This window comes from Achroia grisella, unplaced genomic scaffold (genome assembly GCF_030625045.1).
Source record: "Achroia grisella isolate CSIRO2021 unplaced genomic scaffold, CSIRO_AGI_Agris_v1 utg551, whole genome shotgun sequence".
Lineage (NCBI taxonomy): Eukaryota > Metazoa > Arthropoda > Insecta > Lepidoptera > Pyralidae > Achroia > Achroia grisella.
This window is the reverse complement of record NW_026712935.1, coordinates 554875-580877: the sequence shown is the minus strand read 5'-3', so window position 1 is coordinate 580877 and position 26003 is coordinate 554875. Positions and strand designations below refer to the sequence as shown.

At 30.2% G+C, this 26003-nt stretch overlaps 1 protein-coding gene across 1 annotated transcript in view; it reads left to right on the top strand.

The window, feature by feature from the left end:
- LOC131848343 (GTPase-activating Rap/Ran-GAP domain-like protein 3) overlaps positions 1-26003 on the top strand; it is a 188519-nt gene that overhangs the window by 150074 nt on the left and 12442 nt on the right. Inside the window, exons 4-14 of the mRNA XM_059198160.1 lie at positions 8102-8197; positions 11648-11729; positions 17465-17571; positions 18164-18295; positions 18809-18935; positions 19018-19116; positions 19833-19936; positions 20857-20962; positions 23842-23984; positions 24361-24483; positions 25729-25888. Coding sequence (XP_059054143.1) covers positions 8102-8197; positions 11648-11729; positions 17465-17571; positions 18164-18295; positions 18809-18935; positions 19018-19116; positions 19833-19936; positions 20857-20962; positions 23842-23984; positions 24361-24483; positions 25729-25888 — 1279 coding nt within the window. The remainder of the gene's footprint in view (positions 1-8101; positions 8198-11647; positions 11730-17464; positions 17572-18163; positions 18296-18808; positions 18936-19017; positions 19117-19832; positions 19937-20856; positions 20963-23841; positions 23985-24360; positions 24484-25728; positions 25889-26003) is intronic.

The following is a 26003-nucleotide window of genomic DNA, read 5'->3' as shown; positions in this document are numbered from 1 at the left end:
GTTAGGGATGTAACTTTCATTGCGTATGACATGAACTAGATTCATAACACTAGAGTTTTTTTAAATCTTATTTCAGTGTTTCCCAACGTGTGACCCACGCTCCACAGGGGCGCAATTTGATTGTTAAGGGCGGTAATTCGAAAATGTATTCTTTATTAAAATTGTATGGAATGTGAATATTAGTTTTTTGTTATAAGTTTTGAAAGTGGACAATTAATTTTTTTTTATTTTATAAATTATGTTAATTTTTAAAATAAAAAAAACACTTTAGCCTTTCTAAAATTCTTATGCAACTAGCATAAGAATTTTAGAAAGGCTAAAGTGGGGTATGATTCTATAAAGGTTGGGAAACACTGCTCTAAAGAAAGCATTACTTTATACCATTGCAGTACCAAACAATATAAATGTGTACATAAACACCTAAACCAATACAAACAGTCATATTTGTAACTACACAATATTTACATATGCATATTGAGTGGAGATCGTATCCACAACCTAACCTGAAATACAATGTACATTGGTACATTGTATTTCAGGTTAGGTTGTGGATATAACATACCCATTATTTAGTATATATACATATATATGGGTTAGTTTATCGGGTGGAAAATATATCTTTAATATAAGTACATTGAAGACTGTTCAATTTATACTTTTCTACATATCTCACTTTTTTATATATGACGGAAGGCTATTGTTAGGCTAAATAGTTTTAGTACTTTAGTAAAAACCATTTTTTTTTCTATAACATTTTGATATCTTGGTAAAAAAATAACTACTAATAAAAATAAATCTTTTCACGTGGAGGATGGAAGTTTTACTATACTTTTAGAGTAGATTGAAATCCTGGTTACGGATCTAATTGCAAATAGTATAAAAAATATATCTGCTATGTATAATTACATTTCTTATTTTATTCCGAACAGCAAAAAAATAGCCGCTTTAATATCCTAATTATACTTGTACTAACTTCTCAGCCTTAAATAATGATTGTTAAGATTGTATTATTTTGACGTAATTGAATTAGCAGATCTGACAGAATCGGTAACGGTCGGCTATATACATGAACTACAGACATCACGTTATCATGTGACACCCACGATACCACTGATGCGTTATCATTCCAGACGACTAACATTTCATGACTCTTATCCTGTAATTTCATTGCCTAATATACACGGTTTTACCGAAATACAGCTTACAAAGCAAACTTACCACGCGCAGATTAACTTTTACATTCTACCTCTGGTATATTCACGTTATAACTATACTACGAAGTACTACTTACTAACTTTTTGCTTATAGTGCACAAACCAAAGATAGCTGAACTATCAGGCAAATATTAGTAAAAGTGAGTTTGTTTACAACTACACTTTGATAAGTAATTCCTACTTGTAGAGTAACTACACTAGCACGTGTAATTTGTCATAGCTTTTGACCAACCTTGGGCAAATTGAGTAGGCCGGCTGCCCTTTCAACCCTCCCCTCCCTTACATCCGTTTAAGTATAGCTATTATTAATAAACATATAATTATCCTATTTCATATGACACATTTTAAACTAGATTTCATAACCCATGTCAACTTGAAAATATGACATGTAGGCTATTTTAATTATTATAAAATTATACCTGAAGCTTTAAATGCTTGTAAACAAAATAGTAGTAGTTGAACATATAAAGAAGCTAAAAGATTGGACCAGATAAATTATGTTAAACAAACACAATGGTAATATACATTTATTAAAAAATATATACATTAATAATGAACAAATACTAGATATGCAAACTATCAAGAAAAAAAATTATTATGAATAATACATTTTTCTCTACTAGGTAAATATAATCGACTATTTGTATTTGAATACTTCTCAATACCGTTCAATATTACGTTTCCAGTCGATATTAATTACTCATATTTTCGCTCTAAATGTGCATAATTGTATCCACAATAACAAAAAATAAAAACAGATATCTGTGTATCTATGTATTTATATCAGTTGTCTAGTACCCATAACACAAGCCCTTCTTATCTTGGGACAGTGTGTTAATGGTGATGTGAGAATTGTCCACAGTTATTATTTTAAAAAATACACAAAAGTAAAGATATTTTTGTTAGTAGCTAAACAGAGCTACGTCCTTAATTATTTTATTTAATGTAATTTATACCATAAAGGTTAATCTCTGCAGAAATAAATCTGAACTTAATGACCAATACAATTTTGTGAGTGATAATATAAATCGGATGTCAACCTTCTTCATACTAAAAGTTTAATATCCTAGGAAATGAGTTATAAACGCTGCTGCAAACAGATAATATCTCTTGTGGGTGTAAACGCCACGATGAACATGATTGAATTTAGGTTAATTAATGTGTATTTTATAATACCCCTATAAATGAGGTGAAAGCAAAGATACATGAATAAATGCATGGCTACTTAACTTTGCATAGTTTTAAAAAAAAAATATAAATAAATATACTAACTTAAATAATTAGACAAGAAAAGAAAAAACATTTTAGGTTAAATTTTATTGTTAATAAGTTATACATAACTGTATATTAATTTTAAAAAAAGCAAAGATCCCTAGATTGACATTCCGCTACAAATTTGCGAGCGGGCGCTTATAGAAAATATATTCAAAGATCCACCAATTGCCAAGTCACCGTATTAGTATAATATCCAAAATAAAACGGGTGATTAATCATTCAGTATATCAGGACAGTCGACAGCATCTGTGGGGACTGGGGAGCTGCGAGTCACGACACAAGACTTTAGCAAGTGACAAGGGCTTGCTAAACGGCTTTTGGCTATAAAGTAAGAAGGGACGTGACAAATAGATACATTGTAACATAACTTATCACATATGAATTTATTGACTAAATGAACATGAAAGAAACGACGAGGGTTTAATAAACAAGTAAAAAGTGGCAATAATTGGTAAATATATCGTAATTAATGTTTATTTTCTTTTATTTTGCTACTGCCTCGTTATATCATAACTTTCATAGTTTAGCAGTTCAGCAAACTGTCAACCCTGGACTATTGAAAATACATACATACGTATGAACATTTGTTTTATTGGTCTAGGTGTTTTTGTATATATTAAATTATAAAAAAAAACCTTGTATCTACTACAATTTAGTACCAAAATATGTTTTACTGAGCTTGTGACTAGATGATACTGAGTGAATGGTCATGTTTTTATAACATTTTATTTCAAGTTTATATCTCTTTATAACAGAATAAAATTATATTTTGCTTTAATTTCCCATATTTTTTATTCTAACGTATTGACGAAAAATACATTAATTATAAGTTTCAAAATAGCACAGTTTTAAACTAAATTACATACCCCAATAGGAGTGATAGACGTAAACAAAAAACGTATTAAGTGTATTTACATTGCAGCACCTATTAAGGTCGGTCTAAACCAGCGACATTCTTTACAAATTAAAACAAATGAGGCTCGCAAATCGATGCCGTCTGATAGACAACTCTATTTGAAATTCCAATCACATGGTATGGCAACTTGTAGGGTCTATATTCAGCTGTAGATTAGGCCAATCCATTGATCATCCAATAAATATGTATGAATTGGAAGATATGACACGAGGGCTATCATGAGATATCTATTTCACGATAGGTGGTTGTAGCTATGCCATTATTTTTATCTGAATATAAAAAATAACAGGTTTAGTGGTATTTTTAGTGTATACTTATATTTGATCATATTTTTGTGAATAATTTCTATGATTATTTGATTATTTTTGTAATAGACAGAGTTAATTCTTTGTTGGTTCGATATTAAACATGAAAGTTGTTCGTATTTTTATCTATATACGAAAATAAGTAGCTATAGTTTACCTGTGGAATAGCACTGGCTGCGAGGGTACACGTTACAGCGAATGCGCTGTACTTACCCCGCAGAAAAGTTCCGAAAGAAGTAGAAACAATGGTCGTAAAACATTAAATAATGTAGTAAGTTTATTTAATTCCCCTAAGAAATTATTAAAAAACATAGCCGTCCATAGTTCCAAAATAAACATAACTTTTATATAGTATAAAAAGTTACTCCCGCTACTATATACATAGTTCTTTGTTCTTTTAAATTACGTAACAGTTTTATACATTACAGTTTTATTAGCAATAGATAGACTGATTCAAGAGCAAGGTTTCTATGCATGTATACTTAATCATATTATAGTAAAGAAAAGCTGAATACTTATAATATAGTATTATATTTAAGAAAGTAAACATTGTAAATAGAAATAATTTAGAATTAGTATAAGAAGGCGCAATGTGGAGATCCCCAAATGAGAGAACAGTTTCTTAGTTTTTTGCAGTCTGGAATGACTAAAATGACTTAGAATTAGTATATTTAATACAATAAACCGACTATTTTTTGAGTAAATGTAATTAATTCGTCAATACTAATTGATTTTTAATCTGCTGGACTTAAAAGTTTCTAAATTTGGGATTTATATCAATTTATTAAATATGTAAATTGTTTTTTTATGAAGAAACTCTTAAATTATAATTGGATTGGTACGTGGTTTAAAACATATAAAATTTTGTTATATGTATTAGTAATTTCGTCAAGAAAAATGTTAAAAAATATTTAATAGAATGGACATTATTGTCAGACGAGTCCGCCTGACAATAATGTTTGAGAATTGAGTTACAAATGTGTCAGAGTTTCAACTAAGTAAGGTATATTTTTATATAGGTAATATACGAGAAAACAAATCATGTAGTTACATTTTTTTATATGTATAGAGTACCCATTACGTTACATTAATATCCACTTAAATAACCCGAAACATTACTACATATACTACATACTATAGCACATACATCGAAAAATAAGTGGTGTGCTATAGTTTATCCACGTCAGTTATGACTTTTAGAAAAAAATAGGAAACGGTAAACTGTAAAAAGTTGAGGTACAGCAGCAGCAGCAGCTTTACAATTTTATATATTTCTGTGTTGATTCATAAAGATCAAAATTAATTGTATAAAACTTACAATAATGTGATATTCAGATGGACAGACAGATATGGGCTATTTATAATATTAACTAGTAAACTCTAACTGCAGAAAATGAAGTATGTAACCTTACTTTATTCATAAAAATTGAATTAAGATACGTTAAACTTCATAATTTCGTTCGCTCTGTGAAGATCTAAAAGCGCGCCAAACTCATGTTTCCTCCATTATATTGAAATTTAACGTAGGTATATCTGATATTACCAAAGTTCACAGAAGATATATTGTTTTGTATTTATCTTTGAGTGGCTTTATTACAATTACCGTTAGGACGATGATTGTTGAGACATTATATAATGTAGTGTTCGAATAATATAATAGAGTCCGTAATGATTCGCTGAAACAATGTGGAAAACTCAACAACTTAACATTAATTAATATATTTTTATATTATGAATATTATTAATCAACATTTTTCACTTTTTCGTTTATGCTGTACCTCTTTGCAACAATATTAAAAATATCCGCATACCAATTATTTCTTAGTCGTTTTAATCGTTTCTTATTTTCTTATTGTTTGTATTAGGTCATTATATAGTGATATTAAGATAATTAAAAGAAGTGTGAATAAATTAAGACTAAAATCATGTTAATAAGATACTGATGTGTATGCTATCATATGAGTATTAGATTTTAATTATATGATGAAATGAAAATAAATTATTATGATAACAACACGAGAGTAAACCAACAATCACCCCCAAAAAAAACACACTTATCTTTGGGATTTTATCACAAAAATTAATATAAAAAAACGAATTTATATTTTATATACATCTGGAATTTACTATTCCATATAATATGTGATGATCCCCCTGATGGCCAGCGATAACCGTCGTATATATACATGAACAGCACGTCACATCGCGTTATCAAATAAATATAAATATCATATGAAGCCACTCATGCATTATCATTCTAGAAGACTAAGATGTCATGCCTCTACACCCTCTAATTTTACTTGCTTTAAATCACCTTTTAACCGAAATGCAGCTTATAATGCACAACTAACAGAACTACTTAATTGCTGAAACTTAACTGAACTTTTGTCTCGCCTACTTGTAGTTGAAATAGACGTAACATCCATAAATAATTTTGGATAAAGTCGGCCCGTACATTATATAAATGTCTACATATAAAAAAAATAATCTCCGTTGACTTTAATTTGGCATCATTAGAAAATTAATAATTCTTATTAAAACACAGATTTGAAGACGGGACGAGAGGATAATTATCGTGACCGCTTTTTTCAGGGACCTTTTTTGGCATTCAAAACGGTCCGCAAATTTTTCGTCATTCTATAAAATTAATTGCTTTCACTCAACCATTGGTTAGGCAGGTACTTATTATATGCCTTTAATGAGGAGACGGATCAAAGGTAGGTCTCATTACATTATATAAAAAAATATCTACTACTACTTATAATGAATGTCATAGACATTAAATTTAATTTAAATATATATATAAATACTTTCGATATTTTTGTTATACATATTTAATTATTTAAAAAAAAGTAATAAATAAATACATCTAAATGTTATCATATATCATTTATCCTCTGTAATGTGAAGTACATTATAGATAATTGAATTTTCGATGTTACCTTTTTCTTTGCTGAGTATGTATATAGTACTTTGGCACATAGGTAACCTAACTTCAATTTTAATTAGGTACATAAGAAATGTACTTAACAATAGTTTGCATATAATTAAATTACAACAAACTTAATGTTCCACATAAAAACATTTATTTTAAATTAACTATTACGAAGCTGCTTGAAGCTTCGTAAAATAAAATAAGTAATTTTGTTACTTTTTGTAAATTTGTTACTAATTGTAACTCTGAACTGCATTTGTTTTTGAAAAATAAAGTTATATGTACATTCTCGTGATACAATCTATTTGCGCAAATCAAAATCAAATTTCATTAAAGTCAGTTCAGTCGTTTAGACGAAAAAAGGTAATAGACATACATCGCATTAAATTAATATTGCATTAAATATTATAGAAAATATTAATATAAATTCAAATCGCAATCTTGCTACCACCAGCTTGTATAAAGTCTGTAAAATTAAACAAACAACTAAAAAGTATTTACCTACGATTAATTATTATTCATCAGCAAAGAATTTCGAGATTTCGATTCAATATCGTGCTGATCTATAAAGGGCTCTTTAAATTAATTCTTAAGTAATATTAAAATTGAAAATTCTGTCAACATTTGATTAATTAATCTTAGAATTCGATAAAAAAACAAAACCTAATTGAACTAAAATCAAATTAAATAGAGGTTATAAATCACAAGGCAATATTGTATATAAGTATGTATTTTAACAGAAGAAGTACCTTTACTAACTCTGAATGTTAATAAGCACTAAGCAAATATGAGGGTATAATCACTACATATTGCTGTCTATAGTAACTGTTCTCGTATATAAAACATAGTGATTACTTGCTAGACATATAACTAAATAACTTTTTATTAAAACACATTCCAATTATAAAAATGGTTTTTAAACATTCATATTTAATTAATCACGTTACTCCACGGCAAATATGTCAGAGTTAAATTTTTTGATTTTAATTTTTAACTATGGTCCATGGAAGAAATTTTTCATTTTAGCATACAAATATCATATATATAGACTAAATATTTTAAATGGTTATTTAATTTTTATTCGTATAAAGAGATTGTACATAATTTATAGGTTAATATAATTTTTATTCCTATTCAATGAGTATTGAAAGGGACTCAAATACTTATGTTTTAAGTTTAATTAAGTGTACTCGTATACTAATTATGAAGATAGAGATAGACTAACGTGAATAATATGAGAATTATTCAATCGTATAAATATAATTCGAATAACTGCTGTTCGTGTCTACAGGTAGGGAACACCAAAAGATTTTTTGTTTCATTGGAATTTCTGTATCAATAAATCAGAGCGCATATACGCGTATGCCTACTATCAATGAAATACGAATTGAGGTTTCCATTTACATGTAAAACTGAAAAGAAATATATTGTTGTAACTAAATTTATACATTCGCAGTTGTCAGCGAGTGGGGAGCCTGGCAGCGGTGCGGTGGATGCGGTGGCACGACGCTACCGTCTGGAAAACGGGAATTCGCTCGGAGAGAAAGACGAGGTAACTAACTAAATTATTTTTTATAACACTTCTTTATATTTACTAATTTTTATCCGCGACATCGTCTTTGTAATTCCGACAAATTAGATAAAGTTGGGCACAGTTGCCAAAGTCTGTCCCAAATTGAATTATAACAGTTCATGGAATCGTCACTGTGTATCAGAGATTATAATGACAGTTACAGAGGACTAAACAATTATGTACATATCTGTGTTATTATCTCTTTATCTTCGTATCTAAACATAATATTACATCCGTGCGTCGTGTGAAACATAACTACTCATTAGCACGCTATTTAATTCAATAACTAATGGTTATTGTACATACTTCAATAGTCGGATACTCGACTTTGCGTAACTTAAATGGGTTAAGGCCAGGAAGGCTATGATAATGATCGGAATTAACTAGGCTTTAATATTTCAATTGTGGTTCTTATATACAAGTTTGATAATTCGTTACTGATATTTTGGCCATTTTAGTGTTCTGCCAAGGAAAAGCGGTTGTTAGTAATGTTAGTAATAGGGATTAGTGAATACATTGATACCAATGTGCTCAATCAGGTCGACAGCCACGCGGTACCTTCTTGAAATCAACGTCGTTATAATCCTTATTTCCAGCGTATATACGTTAATTCCTACAGAATTCGTCACGACGGGCTAGCTGATCTTTTTGCTTGTACAACGTTGGCACATATTGGAACATTATCCCATACTCGTCCATAGAAAGAAGTGTATTACATAACGTAATAGTTAGCATCCATGCGATATATACGTTACTTTTATATCTCTTAATTAGTACATTTATTGTACATGTAATACAGTTTATAAATTTTAATAATAATACTGAAGACAACTCACACGGTGCCATCTAGTGCAAAGGATAGATAATAATTACTGATAGATATACTTGTAATTTTGTAAATACATACATAATATACGTAGAAAACACCCACTCACACTGACACAAACAATCATACTCATAAATACAAATGTTTACACCGTGCGACGAAACCTGCGACCATCTGAAGTAAAGCGGTATGCGAAGCCCTTACAATAATTACAATATTGTGACTTGGTTTGTGAAATGTGACCTATGTACGTGATCCAAAGTTGAGATTGGTTACCAGGTGTCAAAAAATAGCAAACATACTCGTACAACTAAATACTTTTGCAAGTGTAATTTGCAGTAAAAATAATGATTAGCATGTTCACATTTTGCGCAGTGCGTAAGTTTGAAGGCAATAATATTATTCTAATAAAATTAAGAAGACAAAAGAAGTCTATGGAATAAAATGTAAATCAAATTTCTTGTTTGATTGCACTGGGTTTCCTTACGTCTTCCTTGTATTATATTTCATTGCATTAGCATAAATCCAATAGTATATAATTATGCGAAATTATGTTGATCTGTCTATTTGTTACATTCTTAAAGTATCTTAATGAAATTCAAAGTGAAAATAGATTGTATCACGATGACGTGTATAAGCCGTTTACCTCAAGAAATAGTCTGGAATGGAGTAAGATACAGGATGAAAGATAGTACAGACGAAGTTGAGATAATAACTATATGTATTCTTATGATGACCTTCTTATGATTGAATTTTGGCCTATTCGTAGCGTTTGTTAATTTTTAATTTATTTAAATAGCTTTAATGCTGACGAATACTTGCTTTCAGCAATATTGTAGGTACATTTCGCTAAAGGGCACAAACTTTTATAACTTCTACGTCCTAAATATATTTAAAGAAATTATTCTTTAAAACGTACTTGAGACGTTTCGTAACATCTTGAGGAAGCTATCTCGAGAGAATCGTTGCCTTAATTTTAATACGGAATTATTCTTAGACGCCATTTTGAAATCAACATAAAATTTTACTACGCCTATTTTGGCCTATATGACACGTGTTTATCTATTCACAAATTGTATTAGATATATCCTCGAGATTATGCGTATTACTGAGATATACTAATTAAACGAGATGAAAGTCACAGTATTTATTATGGCATTAACGTTACACTTTGGGGGAGCACAACTGAAAGATGAAAAGATGAGAATGCAGTAAGATGCCATCGTAACTAATTCTGAATGAATAATATTGGTTTCCTGTAAAAACATTGTAGAGGTTGACCTGATTTTTTTCTTATTTCATTCCGTTTTATTACTCTATCAATGAAGGGTACATTGGTAGAGCAATAAAACATCCTAAAGATAAGAAAAAAATATCAAACCCATTTGTACTTCTAATAGTGAGCTAACAACTAATAACTAAAATTGAAATATTAAAGTCTAGATTGTATTATTAAATTATAACGATCGAATATATCTAATTTCGATCTCGATAGTCCTGCCCTTATCCTATTAAAATTATTGAATACATATTAGTGTTTCTATATAGAACATTCCAATACTAAAGTACAATGTACCTTTTTAAAATATCTGTCTTTCATCGTAGTTTTAGCATAGGCCTTTCAGATATATATCAGATATCAGCATAGCATTTCAGAAATATGAAGAATTTTATTAATTCATAATAATATGCAAACCATTGGGTCAAAAAAGACCGCGTTTTTATCTGCAAATAACGGAGATGTCGTAGAGATCTCAAAATAATAACTGCCAAGGGGCATGAAGCTTGAATCAGGAAAATTGTAAAAAATATAACTGCTCCCTGGCATCATTTTGATGCCCAAATTAATATTATTCAACATAATAAATGTAAGATGATTGATAGGTAGATATAGATGCTGATATGATCTAAATAATAGGATTTCCTGTGTGATATAGTGATGCAAATCGGCACGTTCGATAGTAGATTGTGCCAGCATACGTTTTATTTAAGGACACGTAGGTCACGTAGTTGTTAATATATATATAGTTTATGTAATTAGTCTAAGGTAGAGTACATCAAGATGTAACAGTTAATATACAAGTCCACCCTACTGTGTGTGTTTACTCTCACCACCGCTCCTGTCATCACTAACACTATCATCCTGTATTCTAGTGTATTAAATCGACATTCTGCTGTAAATAGTTTCGTGAAAATTCATATAGTGACATATGACAGTATGTAAATATATATAAGGAGCCGTATTTAATCATTCACATTTTATAATTTCAGTTAGTGTCCTTTTAAATAACTTTCATTAAAGTAGATCAGATCAAAACAGTCACAAACAAAAATATATTTTATTTATTCTACTTAATAAACCAAATTAAATATAAGGATATTATTATTTATTTATTTGGATAGATTAGAATAAAAATTGGATTACCTTAGTAATCCAATTTTTATTCTTACTCACCCTTACAACCAAAAGGATTTGATATACGAAGCCCAAAAATATATTTTGCTTTAGTTTCCGTATAAGAGAAGCTTTCTCCTAGCATACAGTATACCTAAATGCTCAGCTATAAAATTTAGACATTTCCATTTCAATTCATTTGTTACAGTTATTTGGACCACCGAGCGCTCCGGTACTTGAGAATCCCGAGTTCCAAACAAGATGGTACTTCAAGTATTTTCTTGGAAAAAGTAAGTATTTTTATCATCTTTTGTCATTTGAATTTAATTTTGTTCTCATCGCAAAAATAATAGAGGAAAACGTAAAATAGGAAAAAATAATTTGAATACTTATGTAGATATCTTTAATTAAACATTTACAATCATACATAACAGCGACGCATAATTCTAGACATTTAATTAAGAAACAAATTTGTAATTTTAATTTTTTAAAAATTACAAATTTGTTACTTAATTAAATGTGCTGTTCTGTTAGATTTAGGTATTTATTATAATTATTTAGTCTATATTCATAAAAAGATATTTGTAAAAAGAATACATTATTTACCCCATTTTCTGTTAAGAAGTATTTGCCTACATTTTGTTATTTGCTGTATCAAAGCAAAAAAAATGTTAAAAAATGTTTAGTAATATATGTAATTCACCGACATTTCAATATCTTACTAAATAAACTGTAAACAACATTAGAATAATTGGTTACTACACTTTGAGTTATATAATAATAAATAATACATTTATAAGGACCTGTTTACTGTAATAAAATCTTCTAGGAACTATATTCTAGGAATGCAATTACTTAAGATAAAAATTCCAGACGCCATGAAATAAACCGTGTCATCTTTTATTCACTTCCCCAAACAGTATATAAACATTAATTCCGTTCTAGCGCTACATCATGAATTATTGATAAACAAATAGTCTAGTAAGTATATTAGATTAAATGCAATTGTTTTAGCCTCTTGCTCTTAGCCGTTTCATCGAATCATCTTCAGAAATACGGCAAACTCAGAAGGAAATTGCAAAACAATTCTCATTTCCTTTTACTGTTATGTCGACTACGAACTTCCTTCAAACGTTAAACTTCCTACTAAGACCTATTCGTATAATCTCTATCTATTTATATCTGTCTTAGTACATCTTTAAGCTATCCAGGTCCCATATAAACAGAGATAATAAAAAGCGAACGCCATTCTTTTAGACTTTCTAATTTTCTCCTCTTACACATATTTAGTTTCACAGCTAGAGACGTAAACGAAAACGTTCCCTATTCTACTTAAATCTAGCTGAATTGTATATAAGTGATAAAGTGATTACACACTGATTATGGTTATTTACTCGTATTTTCTATTGAAATTTTCTTTTGTAACAAATCTTAAGTCATTTTAAACCAGCGAAATCTTGCTGCGCTGAGGTAGAATACAGCCTGTGGTAAGCTATTCATAACTTTGTACGTAATATTTAAAATAGTGAAATATATTTTCTGTTTATCAAACACAAATATTAGTAGATATATAATTAGTAAGCCCACCCTGGCTTCGCACGGGTATGAAAGCTTTCTCTTCAATCATTCTATCTCTTACTGAAAACTGCATTAAAATCCGTTGCATAGAGTAAAAGATCTAAGCATACCTACAGACACCGATGAACGACTACTATTTATACTAAATAAAGAAGATTTGCTCACTGCTCCAATTTTATGTAGTTGGGGTATTTTAAAATATCATTTGGAATGCGAAACATTATGGTAATCGAGGTATGAAATAGAAATATATGTATTTATAAAGCCGTTTGTATTCTTCAGTCTAATTCACGTCACATAAATACAGTCATAAACGGAGTACCACGAAGTGAAGTGATAATAAGGAACATTTCATACACAAGAGTTCATTAATATGTGCGTTAAACATATTATAACACAGACTCGTACGAGCGTAACAAGCAGTTGCGTTCTGTCGTGCGACATATAAATTTGTGCCTTCGTCGCCGTAATCAGTAAATTATAGGTTACCGTATCATAATAATATATACCAGTATGTTGAGTCTGGTTACTGTCAGTTAAATGAACACGTATACTCTTCTACATCATACTATTAAAATGTATTGTTTACTTAATAACCGGTGTCACCCTTCTACGATATTATGTAGAGGTAGACATCGGAGTCGTTTTGTCACCTCATTATTTCTATTTTTGTCTATATGTCTTAGAAATTGGTTTTCCAACCATTAAGAACGTCCATGTAATGGAGGACACTTACCACATTAATTGAGAGATATTAAACTTTAGCATTCCGGTAATAAAAATCATATAAGATAGACATAATATCATATCTAATACTACTATATAATATCATACGCTCGATATAATTACCATTTCACCGCATTTAACACACTCTAGATAGAATTGATTACCATTGCTGCAAGTCATGACATTTCTTTCCATCTTCGTTTCTACATATTGTACTAAGGAATTATTTTATATTAGCTGCAGAGTCGCTTCTTTACGGTGCTTTTGTACAATATACTGAAAGTTATAATAAAATTACATATGAGTAATATATATCTAGACAAGACGGTGGTGGAAGGTGTAACCACATGTACTCTAATAAATTTCTAATCCAATATGTTGAAACCTTACAAAAAAAATCTTGATGAAATGGCTGCTATGATCAGTCACCCGCTTGTGTTATAATATATGGTCGCCATTATGATACCACAACCGACGACGAAAGATGGAAACTGTAACGATGGGTGCTGTAACGATCTAAACCTTTACCGTATACAATATTTTCTAGTTATTTCACGACATTTGTCATATGTAGATAAATGTCGTAATATTTTATCTCCTTTCATATACGAGTAGGTAGTTTTCGCTAATCGCACGTTATTGCAGTTATTTTGAATTGTAACCATATATATATATACCTGAAAAATAGCATATCACATCTCTGATTCTAGTCATTCTAACCTTGAAACAATGACGAATATTTAAGGTCATTAAAATATAAAATAATTTTAAAATAAATAGAATAATTAATACATAATTTTCCTATAATATCTACACATATTGTATTAAAGTATCCAATAACATATATGAGTTTCAATTACATAGAATTAACTCATGAATAACAATTTACAATAGAGGAAGTGTTTTTTCCTGAAGCAGATACTGAAAGTACAACTCATTATTGCTCAAACGTACAGACTATCTCAAGGAATTCGATAAAGGTATTTTATCGTTCGTGCGTGACGCAATAATGCTTTGTGTATAGAAACTTTTGTCATTTGTACCCTTAGTGCTAATCTTATCGAATCCTATAAGTAACATATAGCTGATGATAATCTTTATGTGGACTCTATTATCTTATTATGAAGGTACTTAAGTCACATATTAATTAATTGGAACTAATTACTAACGTATGATTTAGATGTTTTTTTTTATTAGTTCCCGAATTTCGTATTACATACATTTATTTATCTACATTTATTTAAGAAATCTAATTATATATTACCCTATATAAAAATTTATCTCATTAATCGGTCAATCTGGTTAACCTAAATCCAATACCTAGTCCTAACTAGTCAGTATTAGGTGTTAAGTTGGCGGTAACAAAGTTTGTTTGTTCACCGCGTTTTCAGCGTTACACAATAGATGGGGTAATGGGATTGTTATTGACCCACTGTCCGGTCCAGATGTCGGGTGTAGGCGGCAGCTGGGAGCCGGGACTGGAACTGAGAGCAAATAATATGGTATCCCACTGTGCGGATCACAATCGTGTAATAAAGTATCTTTCATTATGAAGATGTAAAACTTCTAATGAACCTAATTTAACCATAACTTTTTTTAGTACTTTCTTTCTTTTTGAGTTTATTACGACAAAATATTACAATTTAATTTACAAAATTAGGCTTCTTATCTTGTTACTTATAACTTTTAATTTTTTAAGAGTCAAGATACACATTATGTAATATTCAATAAACCAGTCTAATATTTCGTATTTTTTTCATTTAAATATCTTATATAATCTAATTGATTTTCTGTAACTTACGAGTATCAAATTAAAGACTACGTTACGCAAATGTACCATCATCAGGTTATAATTCTTAGTAAGTAGAATACTATAAGTTTAAACATATGTGCAACATACGTACATTAATTCTTTTGATAAATTGTATACTCGTACATACATATATTTATCTTTATTCATATACACACCGGCCTCTTTTCAATTTCCCGTGTAGTAAAAATGTTGTAATTAACATAATTATTGCATTCGACTGCTAGTACCGTAAAACGGTAGTAAATAGGTACTAATTACTTTAGAAGCTGTAACGCCGTCAAAGTAATTTGCGGTGCTTATTGTAATGTAGGCCTATGCTATTTAATGTGCAATTAAGTGCATTATTAATCAGTACAGCGCCTGCAAGAAGTTTAATGGTTATTAAATGTTATAGTAACTACTCGTTCTGTTAAACTTAAAATATTGTATTTCATAACGAATATACGTTATTAAATACAATATTGTAAGACGACAAAATGAGTTTCTCTCGAAAATCAATGAACTAAATATACTGAGACATTTAGGTAGCAATATCTTGGGAATTATAAAAATAAAAGTAATGGATTTTTCCTTCATTTTAGGTACATTTCTATTTAAGAAAAGTAAATAACGAGATTTCAATATATTACTCTAAAAATTTTGTAATATTTTTGTGGTGCTGGGAACTGGGAATACCAAAAAAGCTTACTGTCACTCTGATAAAACGTGGGAATGGAATAGAATAATGTAATCTATATTAAGGACATTTGTATATTTGTAAGAGAGCATCCTAACTATATTAGGAAATTAACAGATTCAACAATGCGAATAATGAAACCTAATGACACTATACACACCAATGTGTCTTTTACATTTATATAAAAGAATTGACAATTAAAATGTACAATAATCTTCTGAAAGATATTACAGAACTGAAATCCCACACATCGTTTAAACGCAAACTGAATAGTTGGCTGTCGATTTATAATTTTTCAGTGTCCAAGAATATTTGACAAAAACAAATACTTTCATTTACTTAGCATGCCTGTTATGGTAAATATTACTGATAAATAATATTTTTATGTAATAACTTATCTGCTGTACCAATATTACACAATAAATCATTTCATTTCATATAGCCTATCTTATTAATATTATTATTGCGAGAGTCTGTTAGTATGTGTGTTTGTTACTCTACTCTTTCACACAGAAATTACTAAACGGATTTTATTGAAACTTTATGATATAGCTTATACATCAGAATAACATATATATATATAGTCTATAAATTTCACGCGGGTGAAACCGCGGGCAGAACTAGTAGAATCTGGAGGTGTTGCTTAAGCTCAATAATAAATATATTTATAGAAATAATAATCTTTATTGAAATAAATTTAATTTATGAACACTACAAGCAACTGTTGAATGTTATTCTACGACTCATTTGGTATGTAGTTTAAGACGAAAAGAAAAAAATTGTCAGTTGCCTTTTTACACAATTATACATTTTAAGATTTTGTGAGAATATATTCTACGAAATAACACAAATCGATATTCAGAATGGACCAGTCTCTAGACAAAGTTAACGGATTTAAACTGTCATAACTGTACTAGTTAACTACATAGACATTTAGGTAATATAACTGAAAACCTATATTAAAACTTAGAAACCAAATAATTATGCAGTTAGCAATAGAATACCTTATTGTTCGTTTTTTATGTATAATCTATATTTTTTGGGTATTCAATGTTCAATTCAACATTCAATTATTCAATATACAGAATTCATCGACATTAGAAGTTTTAAAGATACAATTATACATACAAGTAATACTCCTTCAGTGTTATTAACAAAATATAAAAAATAATTGTCACTAAGGTAATATAAATAAATTTCAAAATTATTAAGCATAGCAATTTTGGTTTTAGTGCATCAGAATTACATAGGAGTGGATGGCAGCAGGGAGCCGTACTTATTAAGTGTGGTCCAGGAAGGCGGTGCTGGGCTTTTACGAGCGATACTTTTCAACAAAATGGTGAGCAGAAAGGACACATCACACAGCTAATAAGTATATACTTTATTACCTACCAGCGCGACTTTATTACATCCAGTTGATCGACTTGCTAACTTAGGTACATAAGGTTAATACTTATTTTGGTTTACGTAACGGTTTTTGTTGAGTATAATTTATATTAATTGTGTAGAAACATTGTTGGATAATATATTACAGAACAATTATTGATATTTGCAAAAGAGGCTCAAAAAATATTGTTTTACAGCATACTTTTTTTATAATATATTATACTTGTAATTAAAAAATATATGTTTCAAATAAAATGCACTAAATATTTTTGACAGAATATAAAATAATTGACAGTATTTTCAATATTTAATTTGATTTACGGCTTATTTTAAATAATGAATGTCTGATTTGAAGGGGATTGATGGAATATAGAAATAGACACACACTTGACAAACTTAAGTGAGAAAACGAAACAAAAAAAATAATTTAAAATGAAACTAAAAAAGTCTATAGAAACAAAAGCGTAAATAAAAAAAATATTAAATAGAATTTAAATATTATGTATATATGCTATGATGAAGCTAATAATTTCGTTTATTCGTAGGGTGCTCACAAAATATATCTACCACCAAGTGCGTGGAACACAAGTGGAGGGCAAGCACCGACGAGACCGACAGTAAAGCAGATCCTAGCACAGTTCCCCGCTATGGAGAGAGTCGACAAAGTGCCGAGAGAGGTTAGAATATTGTCTATACTAACTGTCTAATATCCCATATCGATTAATTTTGCCTGTTACAATTACTTATTGGCAAATATAATTAACGATATAAATAACGGGTACCGCACTTATTTTATCTTAGAATAACGACCCGATATTGTTATTTTTTGTAATATCAGTTAATACATATATCGTGATTTCCAAATAACACTTAAATGGTTTACGGACCGCTTTATCCTATTTTATGGGCCATGCTGTAGGAGGCTAATCATTTCCGGTTCTGTTCCCATGAAATATCACGATCGATGTATATTTAATGGATAATGATAAAACGTTTAGCAGATAAATATTGTACAGATTATATAAATGAAATATTTACCATAAAAAAGAGTTCTACTTTAATTCGATGCAACATTCTGGACTTTTGTTCCTGTAATCCTTCTCTCAACAGATTATTAAGATTGATTACAAATAAATTGTAATATACATTTTGTTATTTATGTATATGTTTTAAAAATATATATATTGCAGATCACATGTGCAGAACTTCAAAAAGACATACTACTCTTAGAAGAACAAGAGGGATCAGTAAACTTCAAAATAGGTGTTATTTTAATGAACCCTGGCCAAAAGACTGACGATGAAATGCTCTCAAACGGTAAGAAAAAAAAAGATTTTATTATTAAAATGCTATAAAAATATTTTTACGAGAGATAATTTAAATTCCGCGAACCTTTCAGAGAAGGGAGACGAGAAATGGGACCGATTTATTTCACTTTTGGGCGACAAAATTCGATTACGAAGCTGGAACCGATTTCGTGGAGGACTCGATGTCAAAGGTAAGCAATGTTTGCCAACTACCTATCTCGTAGGTACACTCAAGCACGGGTATCTCGGACTTTTGGCCATAATAATAATTTTCATGCGTAGATTCTTAAAGCGAAATAAAGACAAACAAGGAAAATAGTATTGCTAGGGAACATGACGCACAAAGATTTCATTGTTTGTATTTTATCTACACTATCTATGCCTATTATTGCATTTTTTTGTATTGGCTACAAACACTGGATTTACTAATTTTAAACAGACTCCGTAAGAAACAAGTACAAAGTGTAAATAAAATAATATATTAATGTTTATTCATTACTAACATTTTATACAAAATCACATGGAATAGTAAATTTATTCACTACCGAATAGAATGCGTGTAATTTGTGTCTGTGTGTGTGTTAAGTGATTTACAAATTAGCAGCTGCAAATAGTAATTACACTAACTATAACTTTCCGCTATAATACTTCATATTTAGATTATTCATTTGGTATACATAATTATATATTATAATTCAAATTTAACTGTACAATATTACTTAGTAATTTTAGTGCTATAAGTCTGTCTGATAATATGTAAATGTAATCTAATAATAATAATATATTAAAAATTAATTCCAAAGACCTCTTTTTATTTATAAAACAATAATTTAGCTACAACTGCTGTCTGTACGAATATCAACAACAGTAAGTGCATGCCATCATCTCAACGTCGTTCTGTTTACAGGTGACATGACTGGCAGCCATTCCATTTACACGATGCACCAAGGACACGAGATAATGTTCCATGTTTCCACAATGTTGCCATTCTCTAAAGACAATAAGCAACAGGTAGCTAATATTGTATTATTACAAAACTTGCACACATATAAGCAATACTATTAATATTAATAGAATTTGACAATATTGAGACAATTGTAAGGGCCAACTTATGTTACCTCGATTCATAGACTATATTGGCATTATGATGATATCAGCAGACCTATTACGATTATGTTACTCTCTATGCAATTGCTGAACTGGTTATCAAAATTATAAAGTGATGGATTATTTTTACAGGGGGTTATATTATTTCCCTTATTTTATTATTGCTTAGAAAAGTAGCCGTAACTCTATTGTATTATATATCTGTAATAGTGAATATATATTAGGTTTTTAGAATATAGGTACTTTCAGTATAGTATAGGTTCTTTTGTAGACTTTAATTATACGTAATTCATACATACCTACCTATACATGTTATTATACCTAACCCTCATAGGACTACCACCACTACCACTACTGACCACAGAGAAACTTAGGTAGGTAACTGTACCTATCTTCTACATAAACTTTAAGCACTGACAGTAAGAACTTCTAACTACTAGATATTATCTGCTTGTTAAGTTTGTGATTTCAACTTTGTACTAGAGGAAAACTGAAATGTTGTCTAGGAATTCGAAATACATTGTTAAAGCAAACCAATTATACATGCTTATTCTAAAACGTGCAACTGAATTGTTATTTGTTGAGATAGTTATTTTGTTTATAACTATACTCTAGATAGAGACTTTGCCCCGGTAGAGTGTACAAAGTCATCTGTGAGTTCTACAACCGGAACACAGCATCAAAAGCAAACTACTTGGCGGTTAAAATACGTGAGACGCAAACGATTTTATGCAATGTACCTCGATTTAGACACGTAATACCAGTAGAAAGAATAATATATTAAATATTACTAATGGATTTTTTTATTATTTTGGTGTTCACAGCTCGAGCGGAAGAGACACATAGGCAACGATATAGTGAACATCATATTTACTGACGACTCTGTTCACAACACATTCAACCCGCAATGCGTCAAGAGTCACTTCACTCGTATCCTTTTATATTATTCACAATGGACAACTAATCATCAACCAAAACAAAAAATAATAATTATGCAAATAAACTCTTTATATGAACAGTTTTAAATACTGCTTTTAGTACTAGTGGTCGCCCGGTGGTCGAAATATGACTGTAGTAATAAATATAAATAACATAGGTATATAGTGTGCGTAATGTTTTTTTATTTATATGCAATAATTAAATAAATATTAACATCGTGCTCTCCTACTCTATATAAAAAGTGTTTTAAATACTATCAACATTGTGGACTATATAAACTATAAGTGTGCGCAATTTCATACTCCTCCGTCCGCGCAATTTTCGTAATGAAGGGTACTAAGTTTTTACTTCACTTATTAGTATAATCGGTAATCAGTAAGAGAAAATTGACAAGAATAGATATTTAACTAGTAACAGTAACTTTTCAAATAAATGTATATATATATAATATCTTGACTTAACTTCACGTAGTTATATTTTGTGAATTTATTCTGTAACATTTAATCATATCATACCAAATATAACACACAAACTTTTATACAATATGGATATAAATATAAGTTAGGTACCTACGTATGTAACATAAGAATAATAAACAGCTAGGAGGTAACCTGATTGGGTATATTGGTAGCAACTAGATCACTAGTAATTGGGGTTCCATTACTAACAATCCTTTCCCGCAACTAGATTGTACTAGATGTGGTTACGATTGAACGATGTACAGTATTCCCTAAAGGTAACTATTTCAATTAATAGTTGGTGTTCAAATCCAGTAAACTATAATATTAATATTTACAAAACTTGAAAATTTTAACGTAACTGTAATATTATACACTTTTGGGTTTGCATCAACAGCGTTTATGTAAATAATCGTTATACTAGCTATATTATTATGATAAAGTGAGGTAACGGTACCTTATATGTTAATATGTTTACGTACGCTTACTTAGTCAAATCCGTTTATATATACTTACATTTGAACATCAACATGATTAAATTTGTTGCTACTTTAAAAGTCCATATATGTAGGTCAAGTAGATACTTATTTACATACCTATTACTATCCACAAATATCTATAAATTAATTAAATAAAATTATTGTGTTTATGCATTTACATTATTAGTATGGTAAAAAAAAATATTAAAAAAATACGTAGCACTCGGTAACGTTGGTAAGCATTCTATACATATATAGGTACATGAGGTTGTAAAATTAAAAATCGAAAGTAAAAAAAAAATTAAATTATTTATTTACAATATTATCAGCGAAAAGCGTATTGGAGTAAGCAACGTCTGTATAAAACTAATCTTGATCTTTCATTAAATATACATATTTATACATAAACAGAAATAACGTGGTCAGTAGGTTTTATTATTGTAAAATACTAACAGTAAACTTTTACTACAACGGTCTCTGAAATTTCGCCCTCCTCGATTACAATTTCATTTCCAATGGCTCCAGGCTCCAACACTGAAATTAAATGTAATAATGTATAAAATCATTCCCACAGACTGGAAAAGTGTTTTCAACAAAAAGTAATAAAGATAAGAAATTTTCCATGACTTTGTAACGGATATTATTTTAAGTAATTATTTTTTTTTAAAGTATATATCTTAATTCAAATGTAAAGTAACTAATATAATATCTTATCTGTAGTGGTGGTATCTCTTTTCTGTGGTAATCTTAATAATATTATAAACGCAAACATTTGTGAGTATGGATGGATATTTGTTACAAAACTACGGTACGTATTTTGATGAAACTTCACAATAATATAGCTATACATCAGAATAACATATAGGCTATAAATTTCCTGCGAGTGAAACCGCAGGCACAGCCAGTAGAACATAATTATGCCTACCTAAGCATGCATATAACATATAGAATATACAATATATAAATTGATGAAAATTGTAGTAAACGATCTTATAACCCTTATTTACTGCGAATATCCAACGAAATTCCAATAGTCTTAATATGAGCTACAAGAAACGTATCGCGTGCTAGATATTAGGTACTTATCAACGCTCTAGAACCTGATACTGCCTGATACTACGTCTATAAGTACGTGTGTAGCACCTAAAGATATGTCGGTCTTTCTGCGATATCCAACTATTCGCTGCAGTAGGAAAATACTACGTAAGTAATTATTTTTCGGACTACTCTAATGCTGTTGGCCGCAGCTGGCCTTTACAGCTTCACTGGACGATAGGGGGCAAGTGCAGATGGCATTCCAAATCCGCAGGACTTATGGAGCGACTGAAGATTAACTCCCGCCTGACGGATACGACTTTAGTCTGAGGGCACCGCTAGGGGTTCGAACCTTGGCTCAGGCCGTCGTAATATCGATCCCCGTTAGAATTGGACGGGGGATCGCTCGAAGAGGGGTTATTAATGTATAAAAAATTGTTTTCTCGTAATGATATTAGTACAATTTGATAAATTCACAAAATATATGTGCGGTGGAAGGGCATTATTAGTTCTCATAATTAACAATGCCCTTCCACTGGTTACTATGGTGGTCACACTAATCAGGTTTGCGTGGTCCACCGTAGAAATCTACTTATTAACTCATGGTGAAATTGTCACGTTGGACTACGTACCCCATTATCGCAGACGGGTACACACTTCATTATCATGTGGAAATATATATATATATTTATATATATCCTGATTACTAAATGGATACTATAATGACTTCCTATGATCTAAGATTTGATCATTTTAACAAATATTGGAAACCATAAAAAATATAGTTTTTTTATTATATAAGACTGATATGTATATTTTTCAGTACATATAAGTGTTAGGCTTACGATAATATATCGTTTTATTTATATACGTAATATATTTCTTAGAAGCAAATCAGATATTTTTGCTGTTGTGTCCGAAGTGGAGGGAGAGGGATATAGGCTCAGTGTATACAGCGATGATACGGTTCCTCCCTTCGGACCCTCCCTGCCTTGCCCGGCTGTTTTTAATGACCCGCAACTCTTTAGGGATTTTTTATTGGTAAGTAAATCTATTTAAATTAGCCCCAACAACGTGTGTTTTTTTATCCTGATTTCCGCGAAGGACATTATTCCCCGTTGATTATGTATTCTAGGAACTTTCTTGCGTACGTATTGAAATATAAAGGTAATTCTGTGTTACAATTTTAACCAATTCTATACAGATCATATAAAAGAAATATAAATCCAAGTGATCTATTTGTTTTCTTATTACCAATTTCTAAGAGCCAATTACTACAATCGTAAGCTCAATTCAAGTCCTCCGACCGGATTATGTTCACATTGCACCTATATTTTATATACAACTATGAATGAACTCTGCTATTATCAAAATAATATTTTTATTACAATATCACAATATAATATTATGTTCGTAGGTAAAGCTCATGAATGGCGAAAAGGCATCATTCCAAACACCAACATTTGCTCTCAAACGGCAACGCACTCTGGACACGCTAATACGAGACATTTACGCCGAACACTGTTCCGATCATAAGGTGGTAAGTCTCGTACGAGTATATCATACGACCTTTGGACACATGAAACTAAATATAATTTCTTCATAAGAACTTACTATATTTTTTCTGTATATTACTCAAGATTCTTTTAAGATTTTGTTCGCTTAGACAAAGCAAAGGACAAGACTTAAGAGTGTAAATGTCATGTAAACGATTTCTCTCGCATTATTTCCAATAACTCATACTACTACGGGTCAGATATAATTTATATGGGATTACACGGGAAGCACCAGCTATCAAATTAACAAAATCGGTTAGGTATGCAGAAAAAAGTTCGAGGTAACACATAAAAAAATTAAAGTTGAATAAAGAAAGCTAAAATAAGCTTCACCTTTTCTTGAAGTGAGTAATAATAGAATATATTTTTTTGAGATGAAAGTTTAATGTTTCAAAGATGACGGTAATAGAAGTTAATATTTCTTATCTGAAAAAAGGGTAGACACTTTTGATAGAAAAGGGCGTCCTTGAAGGGCTTTATATTTTTTCCTTTTCGTTATGTAAATATAATATGACTGGTCAAACAATATGAGGTCCAATCAATATCCCGGAGCTTATAAATCGCTGTATTTTTTACAAAGCAATGTAGATGAAATGTATTCTGGCATGACTCCTGTGGTAGATGATAGGATGAGCATGAGTTTAGGTTAGTTATTTCACCGTGATGAATTCATCAGGACGGCTTTCAGGGAGACCGCGTGAAGATCGAATGACTGGTATACTGTTCACAATGGTGCTAAATGACAGCTAATCACTATTCTCTGTTACTAACAATCTCTATATATAAATAATATATGATATAGCGGACCAATCAATATAAATAGAAATAATGTTTATTCAAATAAATTGAATTACACTTTTGTACTTTCAATACTCATATACTATATTATTTTTATTTACCGCTCATTCTGAAAGTAAACTCATTACAAAAAGAATGAGCATAACAAAGGAGCTTGCGTGTTGCTCTTTTTAAAGGAATAGTATTCAGCAATAAGTATTTAAGATTTTGTCTGAATACAAATAGCAAGATTTACGACAGTAAATAATATAAGCAATATAAATTATATAGCGGACTAGTTAACTTTTATGCGCTTTCATGATATAAGCATACTCTGGTAGTGTCTGTTGAGAATATATAAAAATGTACTCAATCCAATGTGAATCCAATATATAAGACCTTTTTAGTCTTCAAATGCTGGTTTTTATAAAATTGTTCTACATTGTTTATAGCCGATGCTATCTCGTCGCGCCCTGTCGGACGTCTGGTCGGGCGGGGCGAGTGCCGGCGGGGCGGGCGCGGCTCGCACCGAACGATTCCTCCACGTGGGACAGGCGCTCAAACTGGATGCCGTGCTCCGAGGAGATGCTCCCACCAGTCTCGTGTCCACTGGTAATTGTTGTCTATATAATATAACAAAAATAATATAATAATAATCTTTTCAACACACTCCCTCGTATAGTGGATCTAAATTCACCTGTATTATTTCGATATATAAAGTAGCTCA